Source organism: Gopherus flavomarginatus, chromosome 1 (assembly GCF_025201925.1).
Source record: "Gopherus flavomarginatus isolate rGopFla2 chromosome 1, rGopFla2.mat.asm, whole genome shotgun sequence".
Taxonomy (NCBI): Eukaryota; Metazoa; Chordata; order Testudines; family Testudinidae; genus Gopherus; species Gopherus flavomarginatus.
In genome coordinates this window covers 208552980-208572625 of record NC_066617.1, presented here as the reverse complement: position 1 = coordinate 208572625, position 19646 = coordinate 208552980, and the positions used below count along the sequence as shown (strand labels likewise).

At 40.5% G+C, this 19646-nt stretch overlaps 1 protein-coding gene across 5 annotated transcripts in view; it reads left to right on the top strand.

Annotated features, from left to right (window-relative positions):
• TMPRSS2 (transmembrane serine protease 2) overlaps positions 1 to 19646 on the top strand; it is a 50908-nt gene that overhangs the window by 15242 nt on the left and 16020 nt on the right. For 4 of the 5 annotated variants that reach the window (XM_050933352.1, XM_050933358.1, XM_050933334.1 and 1 more), the window contains exons 2-8: positions 6394 to 6510; positions 8072 to 8141; positions 10094 to 10298; positions 10928 to 11014; positions 14788 to 14907; positions 17390 to 17519; positions 18394 to 18504. In XM_050933352.1, the coding sequence (XP_050789309.1) occupies positions 8127 to 8141; positions 10094 to 10298; positions 10928 to 11014; positions 14788 to 14907; positions 17390 to 17519; positions 18394 to 18504 (668 nt within the window). In that variant the 5' untranslated portion in view covers positions 6394 to 6510; positions 8072 to 8126. Of the gene's footprint in view, positions 1 to 6393; positions 6551 to 8071; positions 8142 to 10093; positions 10299 to 10927; positions 11015 to 14787; positions 14908 to 17389; positions 17520 to 18393; positions 18505 to 19646 lie in introns of all 5 variants that reach the window. The other variant, XM_050933367.1, reaches the window with a different exon arrangement.

Genomic DNA, 19646 nt, shown 5'->3' with positions numbered 1-19646 from the left:
TGTGTGTTTTGTTTAGCCATCACTATAAATCAGCACCATGATTTCGCATAGTTTACAGTTTAGTTTGTTTACTTGTTTTTATTTTATACTTCCTTCCTTGTCTTTTATACTTCATCATTAAAGTGTTTGTTCTTATGTAGCTAGACCTATGAATAACTAGTCTGATTTATTTACTGCTGATTCTTATCTCAGAAACTGGGCAAACAACTAAGATTCAAGTTTCAGGACACAAGATTGCTAAAATGTATAGTGAGTACAAAGGTGGAGGACATATACTGTCGTCAGGAGGCTGTAAATATCTAGACTAAGGTGAGTGAGTTTGCTTAAATTAGGTTTCTGAAAGTACTAGCACAGTGCTGGTTTCTAGACGTGTTGTGTTGCTGTGAAAGCTAACAGTGTCTTTCCTTTTAGCTTATATCTACGCTACCACTTACGTAGGTATAATTTACGTCTCCCAGTGGTTTGAAAAAGCCACCTTCCTGAGCAATGTAAGTCACATCGACCCAAGCACTGGTGTCAGGGGCGGCTCGAGGCCCCAGCACGCCAAGCGCATGCTTGGGGCGGCATGCCGCAGGGGGCGCTCTGCTAGTCACCGGGAGGGCAGCAGGCAGGGCTCCGGTGGACCTCCCGCAGGTGTGCCTGCGGAGGCTCCACTGGTCCCGCAGCTTTGATGGAGCCGCAGGACCAGCGGACCCTCCGCAGGCACGCCTGCGGGAGGTCCACCGGAGCCGCAGGACCGGTGACCGGCAGAGCGCCCCCCTCTGCATGCTGCCATGCTTGGGGCGGCGAAACATCTGGAGCCGCCCCTGGCTGGTGTCGACAGCACTATATACTGGCGAGAGAGCATCTCGCACAAACATAGCTACACCACTCGTGGGGGCTGGAGTATGTTGGCTTAGAGCGGCTACATTAGAGATCTTACAGCTGCACTGCTCTAAACTCTCTAATCTAGTGTAGCTGTAGCCAATTACAGAGTCTCAGGAAGCTAATGTAATTAATAATAGCACTTTTTGTTTCCAAAGCTCTGTACAACTATGAAGTAATTCAGAATGCTGTGTGTGGTGTATAAGCATTATTGTCATTTTTCAGATGGGGAACCGGAGACAGAAAGAAATTACTTACTGTTGAGCTATGAGAAAGTCATTGGCAGAGCTGAGATTAAAAGTCAGGATTTCCTGACCCCCAATTTCTTCCTCTAGAGACAATTTGCTTGTTTTAGTAATAGAGTAAAGGCTCCTAACTAGTGGGACTTTTGGGGACATTATGTTGAGAGGTCTTTCTTACAGTGTGCAATAAGCTCTCAAATACCACACAGTGATTTCAAGTATTTTAGGTCATTGATTACTGTTAGTTTGCTCCTAAATTTAGTAGCTGCTTTATATTTGAACAATGAGGGGTCTTTTGTTTATTTTTAGTTTAGCTACAGATACGTTTCAGTTGTGACTGATTAGAACAAACAAACAGGAATTTGATGTCCTCTTTCCTTAAACATTTGTCTCAATTTCAAATGGAGGAGACTGGGAGAAAATGACTGATTTGTTTAATGTATTTTTTGAGGTGCAAAACTTATTGTAAAACTAAATTAAGATATTGCTAGCTTTGACACTGAGTAGCTTCAGGCTTCCCATAGGGTAAAATCAGATGGCTAGAATCTTTTTGAAGAATTTTTCCCGATTTCTTAAGAACATTATTGAGGCACTGCATTTTATGTGCTAAACATTAGAACCATTAAAAATGCCATATTAGTAACTGTATGTGACAGTGCAAATGCAACAGGACTTGAGCTTCACTTTTTCCAGGTCTGTGATTGGCTGGATATTGTCAGTGTCTATGCTGGGTGTTCAGGGCTAAAATTTCACCTTTGTTATTGCACAGTGTTTTGCCAGCTACCTGGAGCAGCAAGTTCTAGCAGTAACTGAAGGGATGTTGGGAAGGTTGATGGCTCAGATTTAACATATACAATATAATAGATTTAACAATATAATAGGAATATGTCTAATGCCCAATTTGTCTTGGAAAATTTATGTACTGCTCTAAAATAAGTTTGCAGCATCCTCTGCCTGGCAATCCTATGACAACAAGCACAATTGCACGTATGTGACATTCTTGTACTCTGGAGGAAGTGCCTGGGGGAGAAACTGTGGGAGAAGGAGGTTAGAGAGGTTGCAGTGAAAATATTTAAAAAAAAAAAAAAATTCTTTCTGGTGACTTCTAGTATGTTGGTTATTCAAACATTTTTAGTATTTTGATCCACAGTTTTGTTTCTGACTGTTGTGAGGTCATCTGAGTAAAAAGTTCTGAATTATGTATCATGATCAGCTCTCTGCATAGCCAAGGAACTACCCAATAACAACTTACACTTTCATAGAGACTATTTTAATAGTCTCTATTAAGGGATCTAGCTGTTTCTAATAGCAAGGAACAGTTATGAGACCTTTTTTCCTCCTTTTTAATAAGCTATCTCCTGTCTAGGCACTGAAACAAACCAAGCCCTTTACTTTTGCATAACACTTTTGGAAAGTTTCTGATTCAGTCATAGCAATTTTTATTTACACAAACATTTCTGATTCATGCTTTGAAATATTCTCTTACTGGTTTTATTTACAATATGCACTGGCAGACCTGCAAGCTGACAAAACATCTTTCAAGCTGAACAAAACAGATTTTGGACTGACCATATAATCACAATATCATTTTTAATTTGTTCTATAGCTTTAATGGAAATTTTAATAGGTAGAAAACTATAAATGTGCCCATTATGCAAGTAAAACTCTTTTTTGAACAACCCAAGCTAAGGAATGTCCAGTATTTTACCTTGGATGGCTGCTCTTGAAGATAAATCTGGAGTGCTTCAGGAAGTGTTCCTGGTGGTCTCCCAAAAGGCTTCACTCTTCCCTCTAAACCAGTTATCAGCTAATGATGCAGCATTTTGAGGTCATCAGATATTCCAGGGCACTGTTCCTGAGCGTGGGTGTAGGACAGAGGAAAAGAGTTCTAAGAGAGCACCTGGTGAGGTGACCAACTTCCATAAAGTCAGTGAGAGTCTTTCTGTCAACTTCAGTGATTATTGGATCAGGCCCTAAGTGCACAATCATTCTTCAGAAGGAGTCAAAGGATAACTTAAACACTCCCAATTCCTTCAGACAGAGAGCTGCAGTATGATAAGCAGCCCCAGTGAGTTACATGGAGGTTGTATTGGCATTTTTACCCAAAGCCATTGGGTGGTGGAGGGCGGGGGAACTCCCACCCATCTTATGAATTAGGATATGATGGAAAGTTATTTCCCAAGTGAATACTGGGGTATTTACCTCAGTTATCAACATGCAGAGATACAAAAGTTAAACTTTATTAAAATTCAGTCATTGTAACATCTTTTCATCTGAAAATATTTGCCCCGCTTCTTTCCTGCTGTTAGAAGAAAATTGTACTTTGAAAGTTGATACTACACTCTGGAAAGAAAACATGAGTTTGTTTTTACATAGGATGGAAATCAAGTGCAGCTTTAATTACTAGGAGATTAATAGTCTCTCCATAATAGTAACTAGCATATTAAGAACATAAGAATGGTTATACTGGGTCAGACCAAAGGTCCATCCACCCCAGCATCCTGTCTGCCGACAGTGGCCAATGCCAGGTCCCCCAGAGGGAGTGAATCTAACAGGTAATGATCAAGTGACCTCTCTCCTGCCATCCATCTCCATCCTCTGACAAACAGAGGCTAGGAACACCATTCCTTACTCACCCTGGCTATTAGCCATTAATGAACTTAACCTCCATGAATTTATCTAGTTCTCTTTTAAACCCTGTTATAGTCCTTCACAACCTCCTCAGGCAAGAAGTTCCACAAGTTGACTGTACACTGTGTGAAGAAGAACTTCTTTTTATTTGTTTTAAACCTGCTGCCCGTTAATTTCATTTGATGGCCCCTAGTTCTTATATTACGGGAACAAGTAAATAACTTTTCTTTATTCATTTTCTCCACAGCACTCATGATTTTATATACCTCTATCATATCCCCCCCCCCCCGTTAGTCTCCTCTTTTCCAAGCTAAAAAGTCCTAGCCTCTTTAATCTCTCCTCATATGGGACCCGTTTCAAACCCCTAATCATTTTAGTTTCCCTTCTCTGAACCTTTTCTAATGCCAGTATATCTGTTTTGAGATGAGACCACATCTGTATGCAGTATTCAGGATGTGGGTGTACCATGGATTTATATAAGGGCAATAAGATATTCGCTATCTTATTCTCTATCCCGTTTTTAATGATTCCTAACATCCTGTTTGCTTTTTTTGACTGCCACTGCATGCTGCGTGGATGTCTTCAGAGAACTATCCATGATGACTCCAAGATCTCTTTCCTGATTAGTTGTAGCTAAATTAGCTCCTATCATATTGTATGTATAGTTGGGGTTATTTTTTCTAATGTGCATTGCTTTACATTTATCCACATTAAATTTCGTTTGCCATTTTGTTGCCCAATCACTTAGTTTTGTGAGATCTTTTTGAAATTCTTCACAGTCTGCTTTGGTCTTAACTGTCTTGAGTAGTTTAGTATCATCTGCAAACTTTGCCATCTCACTGTTTACTCCTTTCTCCAGATCATTTATGAATAAGTTGAATAGGATTGGTCCTAGGACTGACCCTTGGGGAATACCACTAGTTACACCTCTCCATTCTGAAAATTTACCATTTATTTCTGCCCTTTGTTCCCTGTCTTTTAACCAGTTCTCAGTCTATGAAAGGATCTTCCCTTTTACTACCCTTAGGACATTTTCAATCCAGTACAATTTTACATGAGGTGGGGTAGTATTTTAAATAGACCTCATTAATTAGTTTACAATCTGGCCTACTTTAAAATCTAGCAAAATATGATGTGATTTTTAATACTTTTTGTATAAATATTTATTAATAGATGCTATATCGCTAGGGCCTATATTTAGTGATTTGTTAACACAGAACAATTATCAGCCAGGAAAGGGAGGGCATGGTAACGCAAACTGTATTGCTAATTCTGGAGCAAAAGGCAGTGACAGACAAGGCACTATAACTTCATCTCTTTCTGCAAACGCAGAAGGAAATAGTTGGTGAAATAACAAAGGATAAAGTGGGTATGAGAAACTTACTTTAAAAATTCCTAGCAGTATCTTATACTGTGGAGAGTAAAAATGTCTAGTGTTTTTTGTAGTGGCAGCATTTGGCCTGGTCTACCTTACAAATTTGGGTTGACATAGTTACAGCACTTGTGATGTTAAAAAATCCACACCCCTGAGCACTATCCTGCCCTAATTCATGCTGTAGGTGCAGCTAAGCTGACAGAAGAATGGTAGCTAGGCCAACAGAAGCATTACTTAGGGAGATGGAGTTCCTACAGTGATGAAAAAACATCTTCCATTGCTGTGGTCTTATGTTTATACTAGCAGGTTACAGTGGCATAGCTACCTGGCCGTAACTATACTACTTTAGTGCAAACATGGCCTAATCCTGGTCTATACCGAAAACTTAGGTCGACCTAGCTATGTTGCTCAAGGGCATGAAAAATTCACACCCTCAGGAGATGATGTTAGGCCAAACTAAGCCCCATTTAAACGCCATTGGGTTGATGGGAGAATTCTTCTATCGATCTAGCTTAGCTACCACCACTTGGGGGGGTGGATTAACTACAGCAATGGAAACCTCCCTTCTGTTGTATAGCAATTGTTTACGCTATGGCGCTACAGCAGCACAGCTGTAGCTTTATAACTGTGCCATTGTAGCATCTGTAGTGTAGACGTAGCCTAAGGCCTTGGCTACACTGGCGCTTTACAGGGCTGCAACTTTCTCACTCGGGTGTGAAAAATACACCTCCCTGAGCGCTGCAAGACACAGCGCTGTAAAGCGCCAATGTAAACAGTACATGCAGCACTGGCAGAGTTCTCTCCCAGCGCTGGTGCTGCGACCACACTCGCACTTCAAAGCGCTGCCACGGCAACGCTCTGAAGTTTCGAGTGTAGCCAAGCCCTTAGGGTATGGCTACATTTGGAATTTCAAAGCGCTGCCCTGGCAGCGCTGCGGGAGCGCTGCCGCGGCAGCGCTTTGAAGTGTGAGTGAAGTCGGAGAGCCAGCGCTGGGAGAGAGCTCTCCCAGCGCTGCACGTAAACCACATCCCTTACGGGTGTAGCGTGCAGTGCTGGGAGCCCCGCTCCCCGCGCTGTCGCCCTGATTACACTGACGCTTTACAGCGCTGTATCTTGCAGCGCTCAGGGGTGTGTTTTTTCACACCCCTGAGCGCGAAAGTTGCAGCACTGTAAAGTGTGAGTGTAGCCATGGCCTGAGTCTTCTATTTAAGAAGTAACAAAGCAGCAGGTATTTCTAAGGTTGTGTTGATTACCATTCTGTTTTCATATCACCTTTTCCAGAGAATAGAAAAACCCCTTCTGCGAAGTGTTACTCAACCACTGAGGTGGGGCAGAACTGCATTCCACTATTATATGCTGTGAACATCTGAGTAAGAATGGATGAGACATAAAATGGAGGTAATGACGACTTGTGTTCACTGGATTCATTGCCTTTCCTGTAAGTAGGAGTAAATGGTGTTAACCCCAGTGTCCTGCCCAAATAAGACTAATAGCATTCTGCTGACCTAAATTTCTCCTGTAGCGTTGACCGGTTCTGTTCCCACCCCCACCCTCGTGGCTTTCCTGTTCTAAATTGCTGTGGAGTGTTGGTATATTCTAGCTGTTTATGCCATTACTGCAATCCACTGAAGAGTTGGCTGCAATTTAGTCATATTCTTCCCATTACCAATCTTCCTATACCACAGTCTCCTATGCCAGGGCTCTGTGCTATCCCACCCTTCCTTCCCCTCCCCATTCATGGGCTCCAGCCTGAGCCTGGACATCTACGGTGCAATTTTATAGCCCTGTGAGCCTAACACAGGCCTGCTGCGGGTGTTTGACTGCTGTGTACCCCGAGGCAAAAAATTGCACCTTTCTTAGAGGCGAGACAAGGCCTGGGAGTATCAATACTCTTGTTTTGAGAGTGAGTGTAGCACTCAGTTAACCTTCTTGGGCTGTGGGGCACTTATGCAGCTGGCTATTACTTGCTGCTGTACAATAGTTAAGGCTGCGTCAGTGGGTTAAGTTTTATAAAAGCATGTTTGCATTTCGCTTGAATGTAAAGATGAACTTTGATCTGAAACTTGCATAGGAACATTCCTTTCTTCCTCTCCTTCAGTGCTCCCAACAGGAGTTCATTTTTAATGTTTGGCCCCTTAACAGAGAGCAGACTTCTTTTCTTTTCCGGGTGTGCACGGTGGTCTAACTGAACTTGAAATTGACAATTTCCATGCAATTTTATTCTTAGTCCATAATGTAGCCTAGAACCAGTGTTAATTTTATAGTGTAGGGGAAGAGGATGGCTTTTTTAGTTTTGTCTCTTGTTGGTTAATCACTGCCTACTGCCTAAACACTGGTTGGGTAGTCACTGCCTACCCTCCTCAACAATATTATTACATAGTTTTCCTGTTAGGCTCTAGCTCTCAAATAAGGTATTAAATCTGTAATGCTGATAGGTTTCTTTCATGCTGTTAAATTTAATGTTAGAGGGTTGAGAAACCAATTATCTTTATTTTAATTTATGCAATGCATTTCTAGATAGAAGTGGATGAGTTAAGAGTGAAATGACAGTCATAACTAAGAACATCACTGTGCTTGTTTATTTGCAGCTTAACTAGAGATGGTTGAAAAATGGTATTTCTGTCCTGCAGGAAACTGAGACTTTGAAATTGCCAAAGTGGGACAAAAAGTTAATCTCTGATTATTTTTGTTTGTTTGTGTTTTTGTTTTTCAACAAATGGAATATTCTGAAAAATTTCGTTTTAACCTTTATTATTTTGACAGGATCAAAACATTCTTGTATAATATATACATATTTCTGTAATTTCCCATTACGAATTTTGAAATCATACGTTCCTGCAGAACATTTTGATTCTGTTTGGAAATGGCCTTTTCCAACTGAAAACTGCTATCACAACTTTTTTCAGTCAGCTCTAATTGTAATGCTATGAATGCATGTGTTTTTGTTTTGTATTTACAGGTTATCCGAAGTTTTCCAACACTTGAGCTGTCTCAGCACTGTTGACAAAGTTAAGATGGCTGTAAACTCAGTAAGTAGTTAAATATTCGGTTTTATTTTCTGTGGGTAGCAGCCTACTGAGTAATGAATTAATAATCAGGTTCATTAAAAGTGGATATAGGTATACATTACTTTATTTTTTTTTAAAGTTTCTTGATTTTAGTTTCCTAATCTTTAAAATGGGGAAAATATTTGCCTGCATCACAGGGTATTGTGGGGATGAATGAACTAATGCTTCATGTGTCTGATATCACAGTGATAGATGTAGTTTATGAATCTAGCACTCTGCCATTCTCAGAGGGTACTATGAGAATACAAAACTACTTATCATACAATTACAGTAAAACTTTGTTAATTTACATTAATCATTGGGTGACCAGTTATTGATTATTGTCCTATGGCTAGAAGGAGAAAAAATACACAACATAAAGTATTCTGCATGACAAGATGTACCTTGCTATTTATAATGAGTAGTTTTCATTATAATTCAGAATGTAATGGTATTTGTTCTATAGTGCATTTGGTAAAAGTAATGAAGTCTTAGCGGAGTGCTGTAGTGAGATCTGATAATTGGCACTGAAGCAATGCTGTCAACTGGAAAATCAAATTTATCACTGGAAAATTTGCACTTAACATAGTAACTATCCCCTAAATTATTACAGCTGAAATAAGTTATCAGAAAACAAATACGCTATTTTTCAAGCTGTTTTTTTTTCCCACTGTTTTTTTTTTTTTTCAATAAAAGAGAAGCTAACTATCCAGAAGAGACTCTTAAGGAAGCAAAAAAAAAAAAAAAAATTCTCTTTATAGAGGAAATTTGAAATCTAAATTTAAAACATATTTAGAGAGTGATATGATCTATTGGAAACTAGTTGTGTTTTCGTTTTAAATTAATCCTTCAGTTGAATGTCTCTAAGGGCTTGTCTACATCACAAAGTTGCAGCGCTGGTGAGGGGGTTACAGCGCTGCAACTTAGGAGGTGTACACATCTGCAGGGCATCACCAGCGCTGCAACTCCCTGTTTGCAGCGCTGGCCGTACTCCCGTTTTGTCTCGGGTGTAGAGGATCCAGCGCTGGTGATCCAGCGCTGGTAATCAGGTGTAGACACTTACCAGCGCTTTTCTTGACCTCCGTGGAATAAGCAGGTATCCCAGCATACCTGAGGAAGCCTCTGGTAATCAAGCAGGTCTCCTTCCCTGCGGTTTGCTCTCGCGTTCCCCGAACCCCCGAGCAAGCAGGTCTCCTTCCCTGCGGTTTGCTCTCGTGTTCCCCGAACCCCCGTGCAAGCAGGTCTCCTTCCCTGCGGTTTGCAGGGGGGTTCGGGGAACGTGAGAGCAAACCGCGGCGAAGCTGGTCTCCTTCCCCGGTTTGCTCTCGTGTTCCCCGAACCCCCGAGCAAGCAGGTCTCCTTCCCTGCGGTTTGCAGGGGGGTTCGGGGAATGCGAGAGCAAACCGCGGCGAAGCTGGTCTTCTTCCCCGGTTTGCTCTCGCGTTCCCCGAACCCCCGAGCAAGCAGGTCTCCTTCCCTGCGGTTTGCAGGGGGGTTCGGGGAATGCGAGAGCAAACCGCGGCGAAGCTGGTCTCCTTCCCCGGTTTGCTCTCGCGTTCCCCGAACCCCCCTTGAAGCCGCCCAACAGCGCTGCAGTGTGGCCACATCTAACACCACTTGCAGCGCTGGTTGCTGTAAGTGTGGCCACTCTGCAGCGCTGGCCCTATACAGCTGTACTAATACAGCTGTAACAACCAGCGCTGCAAAATTGTAGATGTAGACATACCCTAAGTCTCTCACTCCACTTCTCAGGAGGCTCTGTATACCTATTTTTTGTGTATGTGAGTGTAATGAATTTCTGAATGAGTGCAATGAGAATTAGTGGTCTCTTACTGTATTTACGTAAGTGACAATTTTTTTTAGAAATGATTATATTGTTTTAACTTTGCAACATAAATGTGTTTTCCCACCTTCACCTTAATTTTGCTATTTAGGGGCCACCACCATACTATGAAAATCATGGTTATCAGCCAGAAAACTTGTATATTTCCAGACAGCCTGTGGATGCTAACATATATCCACAGTATCCTCCTCCATATTATCCTCCGTCAGTGCCACATTATGTCCCAAGAGTTCCTGTTTATCAGTCAGCTCCCCCAGTAGTACAACCAAAGCCTCCATCAGCAAAAATGTGCACAAGTAAGATTTGTCTGGTTTTTCTTTTTATGTAGACTGATTGTAGTCTGGTATGTGTTTAACAGATGAAACTTGTTTTCTTTCAAGCCCTTATGTTGAGGGACTATCCCAGGAGTAACTCTTTGTCCCTGAGAGTGCTAGGTAGCCGAACAAGTCAATTACTATTACACTTTTTTGTAAAAGGTATGAGATGTTGGGTGGTTCTTTGACGTGATGATGAGATGGAGAGAGTAACATCTGAATTGCAGATTCACGTCTGCTTAGTAGTGATTGAAAACTGTCCATCTAAGGGCATGTCTTCACTAGCAGTGTTAAAACGCTAGCTTTAACGTGGCTGTGTAGTCAGGGCATAGCTATAAAAAACCAACCTCCACGAGGGGAATAGTTACCAGTGCTGGGAGCGTGGCTTCCAGTGCTGGGGCACTGTCTACACTGGTGCTTTACAGCACTGAAACTTACAGTGCTCAAGGGAGTGTTTTTTTCACACCCCTGAGCGAGAAAGTTGCAGTGCTGTAAAGTGCCAGTGTAGACAAGCCCTAGGCTTACTTGCAGGGAGATAGGGATGGAGGTTAGCCTAGTAAAATAATTAGTTTGCAAATCTAACTCTTCTTTTTCTCTCTTTTTAATTGCAGAAGTTAAGAAAACTCTATGCATCATTTTATCTGTTGCAATAATACTGTTGAGTGCCGTAATTGCAGCTATCCTTATCTGGTATTTTGGTAAGGATGTGGTGTTTGTGTTGATAGAAATCTTTTATTCAAAGCTAAAATATCTTGAGATTTTCCATTTCCCAACATAAGTGTGTCATCTTCCAGAAGGGTAAATTAGAAGAGGAAATTCTTGTTATCTATCTCTTTTATGAATGCAACTTATTTTAATATCTAAAAGCTTAATTATTTGTCATAACCAGTGTCACTGTTGCTGTTATCCTTTCCTTTAACTTCAAATATATTTACATTTCATAAGTGGCTTTGACTCACAGCAACCTCTTATTCATCTGAATTCTCTGAGATCCCACAAACTGTTTAGCAACAATTAGTCTAGGACAAGCTTTTGTACAAGTATTTTAGTAATGTGATATCTAAGTATAACTGTGCCTCAGTGGGTCTCAACTGAGGATGCCAAATTCAGGACGAATTGCTAAGAAATAGGGCAGATAAACCCCAAGACTGGTGGCTAATCCCCCATAGGATTTACCAGTCCAGCAACAAAAGTAAACTTCTGTTTCACCACACTGGCTAACAAGAAGTCATAAAAGCAGTTTCCTTGGGCATTCCAGTTCTTATGTCATCACCAAAACCACTGGATTTAAAAGCGAGTGGTTCTTTACAACCAAATCAAATAAATGGTTCTTCTGATCCCAAAGGACCAGCCACACACCCAGGTCAATATACAACTTAGCTCTTACCCAAAAATCATGTTGATGCCAATCCTTTAGTATCTAAAATCTAAAGGTTTATTCATAGAAAGAAAGAAAGTTGAGAGTTAAAATTGATTAGAGGAATTAAATACATACAGTAATTGCAAAGTTCTTGGTTCAGGCTTGTAGCAGTGATGGAATAAACTTCTGTCTTGCTATGTCTTTGGTTGCTTCCAAACCATTGGGAGGTCCTCAGTCCCTTCGTTAGAATGCTCCTATTAGTATAAATTCATAGTCCAGAGGCTGGAGCAAGATAGAGACAAAATGGGCCTTTTATAGCTTCTGCCTTGTGGAGGGAATCCCATTGTTCTTACTGTGCAAAATTAGAGCAACAAGATGGAGTTCGGAGTTACATGTCCATACATTTTGCCTGGTCACATCAGAAACTTCCATTAATTGTAGATAGGCATCTCCCATGGCCCATTGTTAGTTGAATGTTCTTTTGATGCGCCACTCAATTTGAATAGTCCCTCCAAGATGTGCTGGCTAGCTACCTTGTGGGCATTACCCCAGGAGCAAACATTTGAAATCCAAATATAGAGCCAATACTCATAACTTCAAATACAAAAATGACGCATGTATACAAATAGCAGAATTATAGTCAGTGAGTCATAACCTTTCCACAGACACCTCACTTGACAACTTTATACAAGATTTGCAAATATATAACAGTGGTTACAACAATGATCTATATGGTCATATTTTAATCAGATAATGTCACACTAGGATTAAGAATGCAGTCTGCCCCAGAGCAAAAGGCTTTTATAAGGTCTAAGTGACACTGGGCATAGAAGTTTTAAGTTACTCAGCTTCCCCCTAACTGCAACCTTGAAGGGAAGGGAAGAAAGGAAGGATCAGGTATGTGTAGACATGTTAGGCCTGACTAATTTTTCACAAGTGCTTCATAGAACTGATTGGAGCACTTCATTTCCATGAAATATGCTGTTTTGTCAAAGCTGGAATGTTTTGTGGAGATGTATTGGTTTTCACTAAACTTTTTTGAAGGGAAGGTTTTTGGGTCTGGGGCAGAGGCAAATAGTTGGAGGTGCAGACACACCCAACGTAACTTCCTATGTCAAAAGTTAACACATTTCCTTAAAATTTTGGCAAATTGAATAGACTGAGGTGGCCAACCTGTGGCTCTTCAGAAGTTAATATGTGGCTCCTTATATAGGCACCGACTCTGGGGCTGGAGCTACAGGGGCCAAAATTCCAATGTGCAGGGAGGTGCTCACTGCTCAACCCCTGGCTCGGCCACAGGCCCTGCCCCAACTCCACCCCTTCTTGCCCCCTCCCCTGAGCCTGCCATTCCCTTGGTCCTCCCTCACCCTCCCAGAGCCTCCTGCATGCCACAAAACAGCTGATTGAGAGGTGTGGGGAGGGATGGGGAGGTGCTGATCCACAGGGCTGCCAGTGGGCGGGAGGCACTGGGAGTGGGGTTGGGGAGCTGATGGGGGGCTGCTGATGTATTACTGTAGTTCTTTGGCAATGTACATTTGTAAATGCTTGCTCTTTCTCAGGCTCAGGTTGGCCACCCGTGGAATAGACCTTCTCTAGTCCACTGATGCTGAACACCAACAGCTTCCATTTGCTTCAAGTGGAGTCAGGAGAACTCATCAGCTCTTTAAAAAATATGAAATAAGACCCTCTATTCCATCTTCTAATATTAGAGCTGGTTCAAATACACCTCTACCCTGGTATAATGTGACCCAATATAACATGAATTCGGATATAAGGTGGTAAAGCAGTGCTCTGGGGGGGCATGGGGCTGCGCACTCCAGTGGATCAAAGCAAGTTTGATACAATGCTGTTTCACCTATAATGCAGCAAGATTTTTTACTCCCAAGGACAGCGTTATATCGAGGGTAGAGGTTTAGTTTAACTGAAGCATTTTTCAGTGAAGAAACTAATTTTTCACTAAAACACAAATCTTCATTTTGGTAGAAGTTTTCTGATGGGAACAACCGAAAAACTTGCAGTTTTCTGAGGCTTTTTGCCCTCTCTTCTTTTTCCTTTCCACATCTTTTTCTATTGTGTGTGTGTGTGTGTGTGTGTGTGTGTGTGTGTGATGATGGTAATGGAAGGAACAGGTGTGAAGAAGAGTGAGGGGGAGAATTCAAAAAAGAGAATATTTCAACTCTCAGACTGGAAGACCAAAGAATTCTGGGGTTGGGTGTAGGAGAAGGGAAAAAACCTGACACCGCCTGCCCCTTCCCCAAGTTTGAAGTTTTTGATAGAGAAAAATATAGTACTTTTTGACCAGTTTTAATGAACATATACAAAAAAATTGCAGAATGACACATTCAGTACAGAGTGGATTTTGCTCAATATTGAATTAACTTCCTCCCCACAAGAAGAAACTTTCTAATTTTTATAGTGATGATTTGAAATAGAACAAGCTGACTTAACTGACATCCTAACAGAAATCTGGCTCCCAAGCAGGCTGTTTGAAACCTTAAGTATGTGTTTAGTTTCCTTAAATTTAGTTAAACATCTGTTGTGGGCTCAAAGCAGGGGCACCTGGGTAAAACTTAATGGATTATGTTATTCAGGAGGTCAGTCTAGATGGTCTAATAATTTAATTGTGCCACTTCCCGCAGCTCCCATTGTCTGGGAACGGCAAACAGTGGACACTGGGAGCTGAGGAGCTCTGTGCCTACAGATGCTCCAAATAAACAAAATGTCCCAACCTGCCAGCGGCTTACCCAGATGGGCCGGGAGCCAAAGGTTGCCAACTCCTGAAATACAGGGTCAGCTTATGAAAGGGTCATACAGTTTTTGCTATTTTTACCTAACCATCCTGGGGGGTCAGCTTATAAATGAACAGCCTAATGAAGGAGTATATACAGTACATTCTTCCATTTTACCAGCCCTCTTGCCCATATTTCTTTTGTATGTGCTCTCCCCAAATTGTACAAACGATCAAAAGCTCTTTCAACATATACCTTGATTAAATTCATATTCTCCTAGAGAACTCAGCAGAAATCATAACAATTTGAAGCTCACTCTTATCTTAAGGATCCATTTTAATGACCACACACCTATCTCCTTTCCACTCTGATCCCCTTGCAGTGGCCAATAGCTGTCTTGGCTCATCAATAGAGTGTGGATCTTCAGGAATGTGTGTTTCACCATCTCAGTGGTGCGATGGAGTGGCCCACTGTTCCAATGGTGAAGATGAAAACCGATGTGGTAAGTATTTCAAGTATGCAGAGGTAAAATTGTTCTTGGAAGCCTCTTGGTGACGTCTCCTTCCTTAGCCCTTGTCTACATTAGAAAGTGGCATTAGCTTAGTTTAAGGTGTGACCCCAATTTAGTTAAACTAGTGCAAACCCCTGTATGGACAGTCGTCTTTTGGTTTTAGAATGGCTTAATATCAGTTAGCTTAAGTCCATTGCTAATTGAGTTGCTGGACTAAAATAACCCATACTTAAACCAAATCAAAATGTCCCACACAGGATTTTGTGCCAGATCAGTTTAAAATCACACCTTAAATTAAACTAGTGCAACTTTCTAATATAGACAAGGCCCTAGAAATGTTTGCATTACCTATTGTGTAGCTGCTTTCTTACTACAATCTCAGGGTTGTTGGTGGTGGTACTATCTGCTTGAGTTCAATGGCTTGGCTTGGCTCATTCTTATTAAATTTCCTTTTCCACCAGCTCCCCTCACTTTTCAACCTCTCCCTAGCATGCCTCCCCCGTGAAAAAATCCACCTGTCTCATATTAGTGTGTGCCAGTCTAACAAAAGCAAAACAAAACTGGAAGCTTACTACCACCACCAAAGAGCTTCACCTTCCAAAGAATGCTTTACATAACGTTCAGGGTAGGAGTCTATCTAACTCAATGGTTCTCAGAGCTGGTCCGCCACTTGTTCAGGGAAAGCCCCTGGCGGGCTGGGCTGGTTTGTTTACCAGCCTCGTCCGCAGGTTCGGCCAATCATGGCTCCTACTGTTCGCTGCTCCAGGCCAATGGGGGCTGTAGGAAGCGGTACGGGCTGAGGGACATACTGGCTGCCGCTTTCTGCAGCCCCCATTGGCCTGGAGCGGCGAACCGTGGCCAGCAGGAGCAGCAATCAGCCGAACCTGCAGACGTGGCAGGTAAACAGCCTGGCCTGCCAGGGGCTTTCCCTGAACAAGCGGTAGACCAGCTTTGAGAACCACTGGTCTAACTGATTTAGTGACTTCAGCTGAAGAAATGGAGAGAGAGAGACTTTCATGATGAACTGGTTGTAGTTACCAGAGAATATTTGGTTGTGAATATCATTAATGTGTACGCTCAAAAGCCACATCCGTCTTGTTTTTAATATCTATGTTCTGTATTACATGACTTCCAGAAAATGGTCTTGAAGAGGACACGCTGCTCCATTTGATCCTATTGTTAAAGCTGGGCAAGAAACAGTTTTCCTGTTCCATGAAAATTTTTGAGATTTCCAAGAGAGACCTTTGAAACAGAGACCTTTCAAACTCTTGAGAGAAACAACTAGCTATCCAGCCCAAAATAGTCTGCCTGGGAGACAGGAGACCTGGGTTCAAGTCCCTGCTCCAATTTAGGCAGAACAGGGATTTAAACTAGAGTGCCTCGCATCCCAGTTAAGGACCCCAACAACTTAGGGTTATCGTCAGTCTCTTCCTGACCAGAGTTTCCATCCTGGGCTATTGAAACTGAACCTTTACTGGAAAATTTTCAGTTTTAACTAATCAGAATTTTTGGACCCCCAAAAAAGTTTTTTTTGTTTTTTTTTCAATAATAAAAAAAACACAAACAACAATAATAATAAAAAAAAAAAAACACCAAAAAACCACCCGCCCAACTAGCACATTACCTATACATGCTTTTGGAACTCTGCTCGTCTGATATATTCTGCATAGTACTGACACTTAGCTGATGATTTTTCTTGTTTAGTTGCATAATTGGGTCTCTTTCAGTAATATAGCTTTTTCCTGCCATATCTTGCTCTTGAACTTTTCATATTGAACTCTTTTCGGTCTTCCCTCTGTGACACACTATCTTTTGAAATCAGATACATAATAGGGCTTGACTTTATAGGGCAAGCTGTTCCATGTTAAAATCTTTGCTTTATGATCTTCTATGGTAGTACAGGACATAATTTTCTTATCCTCTGATCAGCTTATCTGTTATTGCCATTCACTTATGCTGAGGGTGGAGCATGGGAAAGACTTGTGCTAATTTTAAAATGTTTATACAATAAAAAATGAACATTACAATGTAAATACAACTTCAGGTAGTAACTCATTTGAATGGCTTTAGAAAAAGGAATTAAAATGATACGTAAAAATCCAGTATATGAAAACTTCATGAAGTGTGTCAAAATATAGCTTCAACTGGAAGTTCTTATTTAAAAGCAAAAAGTAATTTCATGTGCTACACCTGTCTGTGGAGCCCATGACAACTTTTGTTTCACAATCACATTTTTATTTATAGTTTTAGAAAATGAATATACAGGAAAAAAACTGAAACTCGCTATTCACAAAGTGCTGTCAGATGAAGAAGTAAACTGAAACAATATCCTTCTATCTTTTCCTTTAATCCTGCAACTCTAGTACTCTTAGAGCTTGCTTGTAAGAGTAGTCAGTGCAAAATACTTTTTAGAAATATGAAAATTGTAGGCTTCGAACAGGATGGTCAGCAATGTTGTCGTCTTTGATTGCAGTTAGACTCTATGGACCAAATTTTATCCTAGAGGTCTATTCATCTATCAGCAAATCCTGGTATCCAGTATGCAAAGATGACTGGAATGATAACTATGGAAAGATAGCTTGTAAAGACATGGGATATAATGTGTAAGTATAACAATCTAATTGTGAAAGATGTACAGCCAACACAACTGTTTCATTACATTTTTCAAAGAATGGACACCTGCAGCAAAAAATCAGTTAACTGCTTTTTCTGTTGCTAGTCTAATTTTCATGAATAGAAAACAGTCCCAGTTAAAACAAAAATCAGTAGGTTTGATGAGTCAAAGTGACATTTCTTCAAAACCATGTAATGCATATGCTATATACAATAGTTGTGGGATCTGTTTGTGCATCAATAAGTGCTTGCACACGCACAGTGCTTAGTATCCTCTTGGACTGAGAGTGCTGTCTGAACTTAAAATCTTATTAAAAAAAACCTATTCATTGTGACCAATATTATACAGACAACCCTGACCTCTGGAGGACACTAAAAGTTTTATTGCGCTTTTCACAAGAGCGTTGACATTTAAGCAGTTTCTGGGCAAATTCCAACCACAGCAACTTATTTTTTATCTGAAATCCTCTGTAGCTATAATTACCTATGTTGTTGCTGTTGGGAGAGAGGGATGAGGGGAGGGAAAGACTCACAAATGAAGATGGGCTGGTGGTGCTACATTTCAGTTCATGAGGTGGTTGGAGTGATGGATTAGTCTGGTCAGAACTTGGCGATCTTCACCATGAAAAAGTGTTAGATGAAAGCAAAGTCTTATTTGATTGTAATAGTGGACATAGCAAATAGTTACTTAGAAACTAAAATTTAATTCTGCCATGGTACGCCTTTGTGGTTCTTATGATATAGTATTTCATAATGTTCATGTTATACACTTTAGCTTGGTGGAAAGTTTTACGTTACTAAAAGGAACTTTCTGATAGGATTTGAAATATCTGAGTTTCTTACTAAATGTTTTGTTTTATACAGAAATACTTATTACTATAGTCAAGGAATAACACCTGAAAGAAGTTTTACAAGCTTTATGAGGTTGAATACAAGTGCTGGGAACATAGACCTATACAAAAAACTGTATAACAGGTATTTATATTTCATGTAAGTTTTTTATATTTGTTTACTTTTAACTGTTGGAAGCAAGGTGGCTTCCACCATCACAATGATGCAAACACCTCTGATGGGAATTAGTAGAGCTGGACAAATTTTTTGCATAAAGTCTTTATCAGCAAAATATGCAGATTTGGTGACAGTGAAATATTTAATCAGTTCATATAGATTTTTGCCAAATTGTTTTCGGTGGAAGGAAAAAAACAAGGCAAAAGCCAATAAAATCAAAACTTCTATATCGGTGTTTTATTTTGTTTGTTTTGAAATTACTTTGTTTCTAAATTTCCTTTTAAAAAGAATAAAATTAAATGATTAAAAAATGGTCAAAATTTAAATGCAACTGTTTGTTTCAGGTCAAACAAAATATTTAATTTAACCCTAACAAATGTTTGACTTTTTTTTTTTCTTCAGACTTGCCAGTGAACCAAAAAAATCCATTATCCACCCTGTTCTATTTAATTTTTTAAAATGTGGGGAAGAGAAGTTCCTGTGGCTGATCACAACAACTGCTTTTCATTAAATTAATTCCACAACTTTTGAATAATTCCTGGCACTGTTTCTTTAAAGGTTATTTTTCAGTGCCCACTTAATAAAGCTTGATTTCTTGAGGACACTTAATTTTTCTCTCTCGCATTCAATCCTATTCTTTGCACGCCATCCAAAAGACTGTTTCGGAGAAAACTCATGATGTTAGTTACTACATGAAAACTTGCGTTCATAGTGGTAACAACTATAAAGTATTAAAAGACCCACAGCATTATTTTGGTATCACTTTTTTAGAGCTGTATTAATATACATGTAACAGAGTTAAAAGGACACCTTCTAGAGTGGCAGACCGCAAGTTAAACTACTTTATGAAACATACGTATGTTCTCATTTCAGTTCCCTGGTATGTGCACAGCTGCACTTACAAAATTCACCAATTCCGTCCACTTTTTATTTTTTAAAATATTGCTGTATGAAGGATCGAGGGCCACTCCACGCCATGAGCAATAGGAACTAGTGTGATCACACCTCTCTTCCACTGCCCTTCACCTCACTCTCTTCATTGTACTGATGTACCTCATAGTTCTGTGTTTCTGCTGGTTACAATCAGAGCTGCGTGCTTCCTACTAGTG